Source organism: Aricia agestis, chromosome Z (assembly GCF_905147365.1).
Source record: "Aricia agestis chromosome Z, ilAriAges1.1, whole genome shotgun sequence".
NCBI lineage: Eukaryota > Metazoa > Arthropoda > Insecta > Lepidoptera > Lycaenidae > Aricia > Aricia agestis.
This window is the reverse complement of record NC_056428.1, coordinates 12,705,387-12,718,684: the sequence shown is the minus strand read 5'-3', so window position 1 is coordinate 12,718,684 and position 13,298 is coordinate 12,705,387. Positions and strand designations below refer to the sequence as shown.

At 36.0% G+C, this 13,298-nt stretch overlaps 1 protein-coding gene across 1 annotated transcript in view; it reads right to left on the bottom strand.

The window, feature by feature from the left end:
- Positions 1–13,298, bottom strand: part of LOC121739191 — a 59,539-nt gene that overhangs the window by 7,379 nt on the left and 38,862 nt on the right. The window contains exon 7 of the mRNA XM_042131540.1: positions 10,426–10,567. Within this exon, the coding sequence (XP_041987474.1) occupies positions 10,426–10,567 (142 nt within the window). The remainder of the gene's footprint in view (positions 1–10,425; positions 10,568–13,298) is intronic.

Genomic DNA, 13,298 nt, shown 5'->3' with positions numbered 1-13,298 from the left:
TAGGTTGTTAAAAAGATATCGTTCTGTGTCGAATCTACCCGCCATGTGGCTTAGGACTTTATCGTTCCTGTCTTTTATAGCCATTTTTATATTATAATCTTTTATGTGTTCGGTTGACACCTCCGTGGCTCTTTTTATGAAGCTTGCCACAGCGTCTCCATCAGTGTCAGTGTAATAGACACAGGTGTTAGTGTGCCGGGATATAGCTACAACTGCATGAGGAACGCTGTCATGGATTGCCAGCTTTCGGGACTTGGTCTGTATGATGATCACCGAAGGACTCGTTAATCCCTGAGCTTCATGGATTGTGAGGACGCGAGAGTCCGTTCCCGATCCATAGCCTGTATTAGTGAGGGCTGCTTTCTCCTCTTGTGTGTGGACAAGATACAGGGTATTTAGATCGGTTTTAGGTATTCTCGCTCCTGTATACTTCATTAGCTTTAGGGACCGCACAATTTCCTTCGATGAATAGATGTTATTATAGACCATGTTTAAGGCGTATGCCACATCCATAGGGCTCCTGTGTGTGCAAGACAACTCCTGGGTGATGCTGGTTACCAGGTTTGGACGAGTGTAATTAAGTTTAAAGAGGTTTTCACGCTCTATAAACGGAAGTTGGTTAATATATCCAATGAGGATGACACTACTGCATTTCTAATCCATACTATCCATACTAATATTATAAATGCGAAAGTATCTCTGTCTGTCTGTCTGTCTTGCTTTCACGCCAAAACTACTGAACCGATTGCAATGAAATTTTGTACACAGTTATTCTAGAGTCTGAGAAAGGACATAGGCTACATTTTGTTGTGGGAAAATATCTTATTTCCATGAAAATATCGATGAAAATGAATTCGCATTGCGCGTGGCCAGCGCTCATTCCGGGGGTCCTGGGTTCAAGTCCCGCAGGCGGAACAAAAAGTTTTCAATGTTCCTGGGTCTTGGATGACTATTAAAATAAAATTTCGAAAATCTTAAACATATTTTATGTATAATATTATAAAAAATCCAGAAATATATCGATGCAATAAACATTTTAGTTCTAATACGATTCAGCAGATGGCGTTTTATTTTTTACTTTATAGTAACATAGAACTAATCATACTTATTAGTTAGTATGTTTTTGTTTATAGTTTTTAATACGTTAGAATATTATGTTTAATAATATTATCACTTGGTATAATAATAATCAATCTATCTTATCTTATAGAACTCCTACTGCATTTCTAATCCATACTATCCATACTAATATTATAAATGCGAAAGTATCTCTGTCTGTCTGTCTGTCTTGCTTTCACGCCAAAACTACTGAACCGATTGCAATGAAATTTTGTACACAGTTATTCTAGAGTCTGAGAAAGGACATAGGCTACATTTTGATGTGGGAAAATATTTTATTTCCATGAAAATATCGATGAAAATGAATTCGCATTGCGCGTGGCCAGCGCTCATCCCGGGGGTCCTGGGTTCGAGTCTCGCAGGCGGAACAAAAAGTTTTCAATGTTCCTGGGTCTTGGACGTGTATTAAATAAAATAAAATTTCAAAAATCTTAAACATATTTTATGTATAATATTATAAAAAATCCAGAAATATATCGATGCAATGAACATTTTAGTTCTAATACGATTCAGCAGATGGCGTTTTATTTTTTACTTTATTGTAACATAGAACTAATCATACTTATTAGTTAGTATGTTTATGTTTATAGTTTTTAATGCGTTAGAATATTATATTTAATAATATTATAACTTGGTATAATAATAATCAATCTATCTTATCTTATAGAACTCCTACTGCATTTCTAATATATGTGACAAGTTGACAACAGAAGGCGCTCTAAAATAAAGGAGTTCGAGTGTACCGTGTTGGCCTATATTCCATCCAGAAAATATATCAATGCAATCAACATTTTAATTGTAATATATGAAAACAGATGGCGTTTTATTTTTTACTTTATTATTGTAACAGCACTAATCATACTTACTTTACTATATAATATTGTTTTTATTCATAACTAGCTGTTGCCCGCGACATCGTCTGCGTGGACTTTAATTAATAGTTTATAGCGCGCGGTGTCAACAAAATTTGTGTCAAATTTAAAAACTTTTTAAAACCCTGGTAAGTGGTACACCTCTTAGGGCCGCGCTACACCGGAATGGCAGCGCTGAAAGTGCTCGCCTCGCATGGCAGCGCCATTCCGGTGTAGCGCGGCCCTTAATTAATAAAAATACCCAAAAACAGCTGAGCAGTGTGCACATAATCTATACTAATATTATAAATGCGAAAGTATCTCTGTCTGTCTGTCAATCTCGCTTTCACGCCAAACGCCAAAAGTATCTTTGTCTGTCTGTCTGTCAGTCTCGCTTTCACGCCAAACGCCAAAACTTCCGAACCGATTGTAATGAAATTTTGTATACAGATAGTCTAAAGCCTGAGAAAGGACATAGGCTACTTTTTTACTGGAAAAAAGGGTTTTAAGGGGGTGAAAATGCGTAAATTTGTCCAAATTAAGTTAGTTCCAACAATTCATAATAGATGGCGCCGTGCGTCTTCTACATCGCGCTGACGCTTGCTCAAAAGTCTTTCTGTAAGACGTGGTATCATCTTACATTTAAGTTTCGATTTTTTTCGATTGTTATATCTATTCTACGGTATTAAATAACTCAGTACTTTATCTGTGCAGTGACGTAACCTTAAATCTATCAATGATAAATAGTTTATGGGTAAAGTTGTGTAATTGGAGGGCTAAATAAGCTTTAAAATTTGGCATAAAATATAAAGTTTAATATAAAAAAATGAAATACTTATTGTGTGCACACTGCACAGCTGTATTGATTTAAGGGGTACCAGGTTTTTTTTATAAAAGCTTTTGACACCAATTTTGTTGACATCGCGCGCTATAAACTGAAGTCCACGCGGACGAAGTCGCGGGCAACAGCTAGTAAGCAATATCGGTTCGGTTATGTTCAATTTAAACATAGCCGACACGATACGTCAAAACTGTCGAACATTTTACGCGCGCTTTTTTTGAAATTTTAAAATATTCGCATTCGCATTCGCGAATGTTGAAGATAAATATTCGCAATCGCATTCGCATTCGCGAATCTGAAAAATCCAACATTCGTTACATCACTACTTGAAACATAAAACATAAAACTAACCTCAAAACAAAACAAAACTTTTAGAATGAACTTTCTGTGACTAAATTCATTCAATTATAGTCTGTCAAGAAAGTGAAGAAATTAAAAAGTGGCAACATCTTAGTGTCTTTCCCTTTCAAATCAATCTAAGAAAAATGGGATGACACTACGATGTTGCCACTTTTTAATTTCTTCACTTTTTTGACAGACTATAAGCAATATCGGTTCGGTTATGTTCAATTTAAACATAGCCGACACGAAACGTCAAACCTGTCGAACATTTTACGCGCTTTTTTTGAAATTTTAAAATATTCGCATTCGCATTCGCGAACGCTGAAGATAAATATTCGCAATCACATTCGCATTCGCGAATGTAGAAGATAAATATTCGCAATCGCATTCGCATTCGCGAATCTGAAAAATCCAACATTCGTTACATCACTACTTGAAACATAAAACATAAAACTAACCTCAAAACAAAACAAAACTTTTAGAATGAACTTGCTGTGACTAAATTCATTCAATTGTAGTCTGTCAAGAAAGTGAAGAAATTAAAAAGTGGCAACATCTTAGTGTCTTTCCCTTTCAAATCAATCTAAGAAAAATGGGATGACACTACGATGTTGCCACTTTTTAATTTCTTCACTTTCTTGACAGACTATAAGCAATATCGGTTCGGTTATGTTCAATTTAAACATAGCCGACACGAAACGTCAAACCTGTCGAACATTTAACGCGCGCTTTTTTTGAAATTTTAAAATATTCGCATTCGCGAATGTTGAAGATAAATATTCGCAATAGCATTCGCATTCGCGAATCTGAAAAATCCAACATTCGTTACATCACTTCTTGAAACATAAAACATAAAACTAACCTCAAAACAAAACAAAACTTTTAGAATGAACTTTCTGTGACAAAATTCATTCAATTATAGTCTGTCAAGAAAGTGAAGAAATTAAAAAGTGGCAACATCTTAGTGTCTTTCCCTTTCAAATCAATCTAAGAAAAATGGGATGACACTACGATGTTGCCACTTTTTAATTTCTACACTTTCTTGACAGACTATAAGCAATATCGGTTCGGTTATGTTTATTTAAACATAGCCGACACAAAACGTCAATCCTGTCGAACATTTTACGCGCGCTTTTTTTTGAAATTTTAAAATATTCGCATTCGCATTCGCGAATGTTGAAGATAAATATTCGCAATAGCATTCGCATTCGCGAATCTGAAAAATCCAACATTCGTTACATCACTACTTGAAACATAAAACATAAAACTAACCTCAAAACAAAACAAAACTTTTAGAATGAACTTTCTGTGACTAAATTCATTCAATTATAGTCTGTCCAGAAAGTGAAGAAATTAAAAAGTGGCAACATCTTAGTGTCTTTCCCTTTCAAATCAATCTAAGAAAAATGGGATGACACTACGATGTTGCCACTTTTTAATTTCTTCACTTTCTTGACAGACTATAAGCAATATCGGTTCGGTTATGTTCAATTTAAACATAGCCGGCACGAAACGTCAAACCTGTCGAACATTTAACGCGCGCTTTTTTAAAAATTTTAAAATATTCGCATTCGCATTCGCGAACGTTTAAGATAAATATTCGCAATCGCATTCGCATTCGCGAATGTTGAAGATAAATATTCGCAATCGCATTCACATTCGCGAATCTGAAAAATCCAACATTCGTTTCATCACTACTTGAAACATAAAACATAAAACTAACCTCAAAACAAAACAAAACTTTTAGAATGAACTTGCTGTGACTAAATTCATTCAATTGTTGTCTGTCAAGAAAGTGAAGAAATTAAAAAGTGGCAACATCTTAGTGTCTTTCCCTTTCAAATCAATCTAAGAAAAATGGGATGACACTACGATGTTGCCACTTTTTAATTTCTTCACTTTCTTGACAGACTATAAGCAATATCGGTTCGGTTATGTTCAATTTAAACATAGCCGGCACGAAACGTCAAACCTGTCGAACATTTAACGCGCGCTTTTTTAAAAATTTTAAAATATTCGCATTCGCATTCGCGAACGTTTAAGATAAATATTCGCAATCGCATTCGCATTCGCGAATGTTGAAGATAAATATTCGCAATCGCATTCACATTCGCGAATCTGAAAAATCCAACATTCGTTTCATCACTACTTGAAACATAAAACATAAAACTAACCTCAAAACAAAACAAAACTTTTAGAATGAACTTGCTGTGACTAAATTCATTCAATTGTTGTCTGTCAAGAAAGTGAAGAAATTAAAAAGTGGCAACATCTTAGTGTCTTTCCCTTTCAAATCAATCTAAGAAAAATGAGATGACACTACGATGTTGCCACTTTTTAATTTCTTCACTTTCTTGACAGACTATAAGCAATATCGGTTCGGTTATGTTCAATTTAAACAGCCGACACGAAACGTCAAACCTGTCGAACATTTTACGCGCGCTTTATTTGAAATTTTAAAATATTCGCATTCGCATTCGCGAATGTTGAAGATAAATATTCGCAATCGCATTCGCATTCGCGAATCTGAAAAATCCAACATTCGTTACATCACTACTTGAAACATAAAACATAACTAATAAGTATGATTAGTTCTATGTTACAATAAAGTAAAAAATAAAACGCCATCTGTTGAATCGTATTAGAACTAAAATGTTCATTGCATCGATATATTTCTGGATTTTTTATAATATTATACATAAAATATGTTTAAGATTTTCGAAATTTTATTTTAATACACATCCAAGACCCAGGAACATTGAAAACTTTTTGTTCCGCCTGCGGGACTCGAACCCAGGACCCCCGGGATGAGCGCTGGCCACGCGCAATGCGAATTCATTTTCATCGATATTTTCATGGAAATAAGATATTTTCCCACATCAAAATGTAGCCTATGTCCTTTCTCAGACTCTAGAATAACTGTGTACAAAATTTAATTGCAATCGGTTCAGTAGTTTTGGCGTGAAAGCAAGACAGACAGACAGACAGACAGAGATACTTTCGCATTTAAAATATTAGTATGGATAGTATGGATTAGAAATGCAGTAGGAGTTCTATAAGATAAGATAGATTGATTATTATTATACCAAGTGATAATATTATTAAACATAATATTCTAACGTATTAAAAACTATAAACAAAAACATACTAACTAATAAGTATGATTAGTTCTATGTTACAATAAAGTAAAAAATAAAACGCCATCTGTTGAATCGTATTAGAACTAAAATGTTCATTGCATTGATATATTTCTGGATTTTTTATAATATTATACATAAAATATGTTTAAGATTTTTGAAATTTTATTTTAATACACATCCAAGACCCAGGAACATCGAAAACTTTTTGTTCCGCCTGCGGGACTCGAACCCAGGACCCCCGGGATGAGCGCTGGCCACGCGCAATGCGAATTCATTTTCATCGATATTTTCATGGAAATAAGATATTTTCCCACATCAAAATGTAGCCTATGTCCTTTCTCAGACTCTAGAATAACTGTATACAAAATTTCATTGCAATCGGTTCAGTAGTTTTGGCGTGAAAGCAAGACAGACAGACAGACAGACAGACAGAGATACTTTCGCATTTATAATATTATAGTATAGATTATAGTTCATACCTACCTACATACTTTGATACCTCCATTGCTTTTCGGTTTCGATATGATTAATAACCTATCGGCGTGTTTCTAGATAGAATCTAGAAATACGCCGAGCCGCAGGGCAGCTGTGGTAGATACCACAGCTGCCCTGCGGCTGTCGCGGTACTGCTATCGACGCGACAGGGTCGCGCTCATCGAAATTTGCCGCGCCACGCCCACCGGTCTCGTGTCGCGCGTCGCGGTAATCGGAATGTCGTCCATATAAACACATACAAAGCAGTGTCTTGGCGACAGTCTCGGGTCGCGGGTCGCGGACATCGGTATGCTATTTTACGCGGCGACCGGTCTCTCTGTCTCGCGACGCGGGTCGCCGTGATTGTTTAGTCCTCCATACAACTTCATAGTGAGCAGTGGCTGTTTGGGTCGCGGGTCGCGGCGACCCGCTGCATGCTGCCTTGATCCGAATCATACCTTTACTGTAAACGCAGTAGGTATGTATAAGGCAGTAATACGACAGCAACTGCAGCATCTAATTAGAGTCGGTACTCGGTAAAACTGACTTAATGAGGGGGGGAGTGTCCAACAATACACATTCGATAGTACAGTAGGATCGATTTTACCTAAGCACTTCAATAAAATAACCTCTACCGCTTTAGCATAAGGTTCTATTAGGGGTAAATTAGGTGCAAGTATACAGCAATACACATTCGACAATACAGTAAGAGCTATTTTACTTAAGCTCTTTTATGAAAATAACCTCTACATCGTTAGCATAAGGTCCTGGCAGGGGTAAATTAACTGCGAAGTAATCGACACTGGATCGCAACGGTTTTAGTAACGGACACCGATCGTGTGCATATCGATTCGCCGATTTCAGACATTCCTGTGTTCTAATTATTAAAATTCTAGATTCTAGAATCAATATCTAGATATATCACTAATTTTACTTTTATATTTTGCGCTGAAATAAAACTAGTAACTCTACATTTTGTCGCTATAGAAATATCAAATAAGTCTTTGGAATCTAAAGTATCTTCATACCTATTTAACCGACAGACAAATGGACAGACAGACAATCAGTATTTATAATAATTTATTAGGATGATGGGCAACGAAGACATTTCTGTTGACTGGGCGCAAGCCAAGTAAAACTAAAACACAAATTTTTGACAAAATGCGATTCTTAGTTTTGGTTTAACATTTAGTTACCATTTTCACATTGATCAGAATTTAATGCATATGTTTTGTATCTAGATGTTATGTAACATAATGTTAAATAAGGAGAAGAATCTTCAATCGTTGAAGGTGGCCCAAGGTTGAAGACAATTGATATTCAAGAACAATCATTTCAATTGAACACTCGCTAAAGTAATAATATTTCTCAGTCTAGACTCTAGAAGATTCCATAACAGAAATCGTATAAAAAGTCAAGACTGTTTTTCACGTTTGGATATTGGATAATCATGATTCCCATCATGCAGCTGTCTTGACAGGCACAATCAACGCCGACGATGGCAATCAATGACAAATATATATACTCCAGTCATTATATACATTTGGAAATACAAATGAACCGAGAAAGCCAAATTTTGAATATTACGTGGGCATAGCCAGAAATTTAGAACAGCTTAAGTTTTTGAACTTTTCTAGCCATCCCATTGTCGACCAAAATAACTTTGTGGGTTTTCCCCATCATGAAAAAAGGGTTAAATACCGTTTTTTCATCATAACTCGGTTCCCCGTCGAGATAAAAATAATATTAAAACCGGCCACGCGCAATATAGGGTTCCGTAGTACCGCTAGTTTTTGATATTTTTTGTATAGTTAATGAATGTACATTAAAACGTTACGACTTACGTTCAAAAGAATTTGAACGAAAATACAATTTTTTTAGTTGTTATTAGTTATTACTCGTACTAAAGGATAAGACTTGAGAGTCTAGCAACAAATTGTTATTTTTACTTAACTTTTCATATCACGATATGTTGTAGTTTAGTTGATCGACTATTACTCAATAACTTATGAAGTCTTCTTAGCCGTGATAATTTTGCTTTTAAATTCAGCATATTACCCTACCCCCGTGAATTTTTTTACATTTCCAAAAGCACCCGTTTAGCTGATAGGAGGGGGGGACACTGGACACTAACGATTTTTCCACTTTAAAACTTCATATTTAACAAATAGATCCCTAAATCGGAATATGGTCTTTGAATACTCACAATATTTTTAAAAAACCTATCCAACAACAAACCAAACGGTGGGGTGGACGCGGAAAAAATAAATCACCCCGCTTGATGTGTATGGGAGGTACCATTTTTTATTAAGATTTTATATACCTACCATTTTGTCGACGTCATTAAGATGTACATTCATGCCGAATTACAGATTTGTAGGCCTTATAGTCTCTGAGAAAAACGGCGGACAGCCAGACGGACAGACAGACAGACGTCTGTCCGTACAGACCGAAACTATAGGGGTTCCTTGTTGACTACAGAACCCGTCCTTTTCATTCTTCAAAGCAGAGACAGGGGTAGCATAATATTTTTAAACTGGCCTTTGATAACTGTTTGACAATTTTCAAGTTTTTATCGGTGCAAACAATGATTTCTTTACAATCGAGAATGCGGGCCGATCTTTTCACATACGTATTATTTCATATTTCCTAACCATTGTGTAGTCCGATACAAACTTGTTGACAATAGATAAAAGTTAAAGACAAAATGTATTCAGATAAAAAAATTTACAGAAGCCTGGTGGTCCATGAAATCGTTTATTTTTTTTTATTACACGCGGTAGTGTGTCAAGCCAAGTTCAAGTGTAGAATGGCGCGCAGCACCATGTGTAAATATTACACGAATCATTTCCCTTTACTTAATTTGATAAAATATTTTAAATACAAGATTTTTATAAGACTTTTACAATGTGGTGCACGAAAATGTGACTTTTTTATTAATAAGGGGTTAGTCTCTAGGAAACTTTGAATCAATTATTATTTTCGAAATCTATTTTTTCACGGCGGTTTTCTGCTAGGCATCACTTTATCGTAACTCCCACGGTATATATCCCCATTCACATTCAAACCGCGTTTATTAGTAGTGGACAGTGGTAGGTACATATAGTTAAAGCCGCGCGCCCATTGCACAATGCGACTTTTTGTAGCGATGCAGTCCCGCGGATACTGTCGCATATATGCATCAATAGAGTCGCTAGCTGTGTGCCCTGTATGGCGTTGCAAATGCGACTAACGCGCGTTAGTAGTGAATAGTGATGCAGTCGTGTGCTTCATAAACGCGCGACTACATCGCTACTAAAAGTCGCAGTGGGCGAAGGCCCTAAACCACGTTTAAAGTTACGTTTAAAGGCAATTCACAAGACGTCTGACGCAATTGAAATCTGTCAAATCCATACAAATTTAGAAATGCATCTACGCGTCGCGTTGCGGTCTGAATCAACCCTAGGAATTGCTGGATGCCAAATGCCAATGGACATTAGCAAATTAGTTGTACGCACATGTTTGCTGCAACTCTGTCGAACTGAAGTTAATTTATCGCGGAGAAACCGTACATTCATGAATTCGCGATCGAAGTACTAATCTGAATATGAATTTATACATAGATGCACATAAGTATAATATTGTGTTATAATTGAATGAAAAATTTATTAAAACTTACTTTTGATAGATGTCATAGCAAGTTTCTCTGTGCGCTCCTTGGTTCCGAGCCAAAGCTGATCCTGCTCTGGTTTGAATGTTAGTCTAACTTTGCCTCCATGTTTATTCAACATCCCACTGAGTGGCACAGGTGGTAAAGGTTCCTAAAATATGTGTAAGACAAAATGATAAAAAAGGTCTTGTTAAAACAAAGGTTATAATAATAGTTTTTCTTAGTCTTTAAAGTTTTTTTAACTATTAACTGAAGTGGGTTCAATAATGTTTAATACAATATAGAGCTGTTTTTTTGCTGCTTGACAGGGGGCAAACTCCAAAATCATTTATAAATTTATAAGTAAAGTATCATAAATGGCTTTTTAATTCTTTGGACAAAGAAAGAATCACCCAAAGACAGTAAAATTAATAATAATATGGCTAGTATTATTATTAATTTTTCATCCCTAATTAACAAAAATATTTTGTCTATACTGTACTCGGTGAAACATGGCGGTAACGGGCATTGACTCCCTGTCAAAAACTTGTCATTTTCTATACAAAGCCGCGATTGACAACATCTGACACTTCATTGTCAATTGTGGTTTATATTATAAAGCTACGAATAATAAAAACTAAGGAAACGTAACTCCCATACTTCAACCGTTTTAAATTTGGCTCCTTTTCGAACACTAAAATATGACAATTCAGATTTTTGCCAAGGTCGTTTCCCAGGTAACGTATCATAATATTGCGCGCCGGACGACAGCCTGAGCGGTTATTGTCATTGTCATAGTTATGAAACCAGGGTGACCATATTTAAATTACAGATCCTGCCATACTTTGGTCAAAAAACTGCCAAAACCTGCCAAAGCCTAGTAAAAAATGCGCAAATACTGCCAGCTTCTTAACTGTTGCTTTAAATTATGAAAAGCAAAAATACACATTTTATATTTCAATTTTTTATTAGATTAAACCTATCTTATCGTATAAGACTATAGGAGAGAGCATTGTATCGGTGTATATGAGTAAAAAGCGTATCAAGTTATGGGTAACGTAGTCTGTCAAAAAGTGAAAAAATTAAAAAGTGGCAACATCGTAGTGTCATCCTTTTCAAATCAATCTCAGAAAAAAGGGATGACACTATGATGTTGCCACTTTTTAATTTCTTCACCTTCTTGACGGACTATAGGTCCGACCTACTCGGCCATAACAAAGGAGTCTGGATCATCTTTTGCTTTGGATATCCACGACGATAGTTTTGGATCTTGCTCCCACTCCGCTCTATACGCTCTTTCATATTTTCGCTTCATCACCACACCACCACACCAGTTGTTAGTAGAATGCCACCACCAGAGAGTTGTAAAGCCACCACCAATAATAACTATCACCCACGATACCAGTTACCACACAAGAGAAGTATATTCAGTTTGACAAGGCTGTTTATGAACGTGGCAAGAAAAGGAACTAACTAACTAACTTAGATATCATACGTAAAAACGTCATTTTTGACAGTTCTCCTTTACCAGCAGCGCCCATCGACATAATTGACATATTCATTTAAAGCCTTGTCGAACTGTACAGGGAAATACCCCGTAAAGTATCCAGGGTTGCCATTGTCGGAAATTTGAGATGCAATAATAAAATTTATTTTTCATACCCCAATCCTGCCAAAACCTGCCAAGTTTTTAAAACGTCAACCGATCATGCCATAGGCTAAAATAAGACGCCAATCCTGCAAAAATGGCAGGAACCTGCCACATATAGTCACCCTGTATGAAACAAATAATTGTCAAAAGCGGATAGTGTTATGCAATATACACCAAGCACATCTACGAGTACTATCACGAAGAAACAAGCACATTATTATTATTTTTGTTGGAATATACGTACTAGAGTACAAATATCCAAGTATATTATGTAAACCTCAAATCAAGGTTTCTTAACTTTTTAATTCCTATGATATTCACAACTGTCATTTGTTATGTCATTCTATTAAAATTATATCTATTGAATGGACGGTCGATTTTTCTTTTGCTGTAAACCTATTCCCATTTTCCATCAGGTAATGGGCCCAGGTCGCTAACTGTAGCTAAAAGTAAAATACAAGTAATTTTTTTTTTGCATAAATAATAATGGATTCGCGCAACAAGAGAAATATCCATCAGTTTACTGGCGAGCGATATAGTACATGGAAATTTTGCATAAGATCGTTACTGGAGGAACTTCAAGTGCTATGTGTTGTTGATTCCGAAACTCCAGAGGATGCCGATGTTGAATTGTCGAAGAAAAATATGATATACAAAGGTACAGTCGTAGAGTATTTGGGTGACGCATTTTTAAATTTTGCGAAGGGATCAGCAACGGCCAAATCTATTTTTGAAAATCTGGATAAGATTTACGAACGGAGGAGCTTGGCAACGCAATTAGCGTTGCGAAAACAGCTATTGAACCTCAAGTTACAGCCGGATTTGACACTATTACAACATTTTACTAGTTTCGATAATTTGGTAACTGAATTGATCTCCGCTGGTGCCAGGCTGGACGAAATGGATAAAATATCGCATCTATTGCTCACGCTACCCACTTCATACGACGGCGTTATTACTGCGTTGGAAACACTCGGCGAAGAGCAGCTAAATTTGGTGTTTGTAAAAACTCGCCTACTAGATCACGAAGTAAAATTGAAGGCGGAACCTACGACAGGACTGAAAGCCCTGCAGGGAATACGAAATATGCCAATAATAAGTCGTCAAGTTTTTATAAAAACAAATACAATTACTACACTCAAAAGAAAAATAATTATATGCCCAGGAATTCATTGCATAAAATATCAAAAATGTATTGCGATTATTGTGGACGTAGAAACCATTTCAAGAAGGATTGTCGATATTTCAAGAA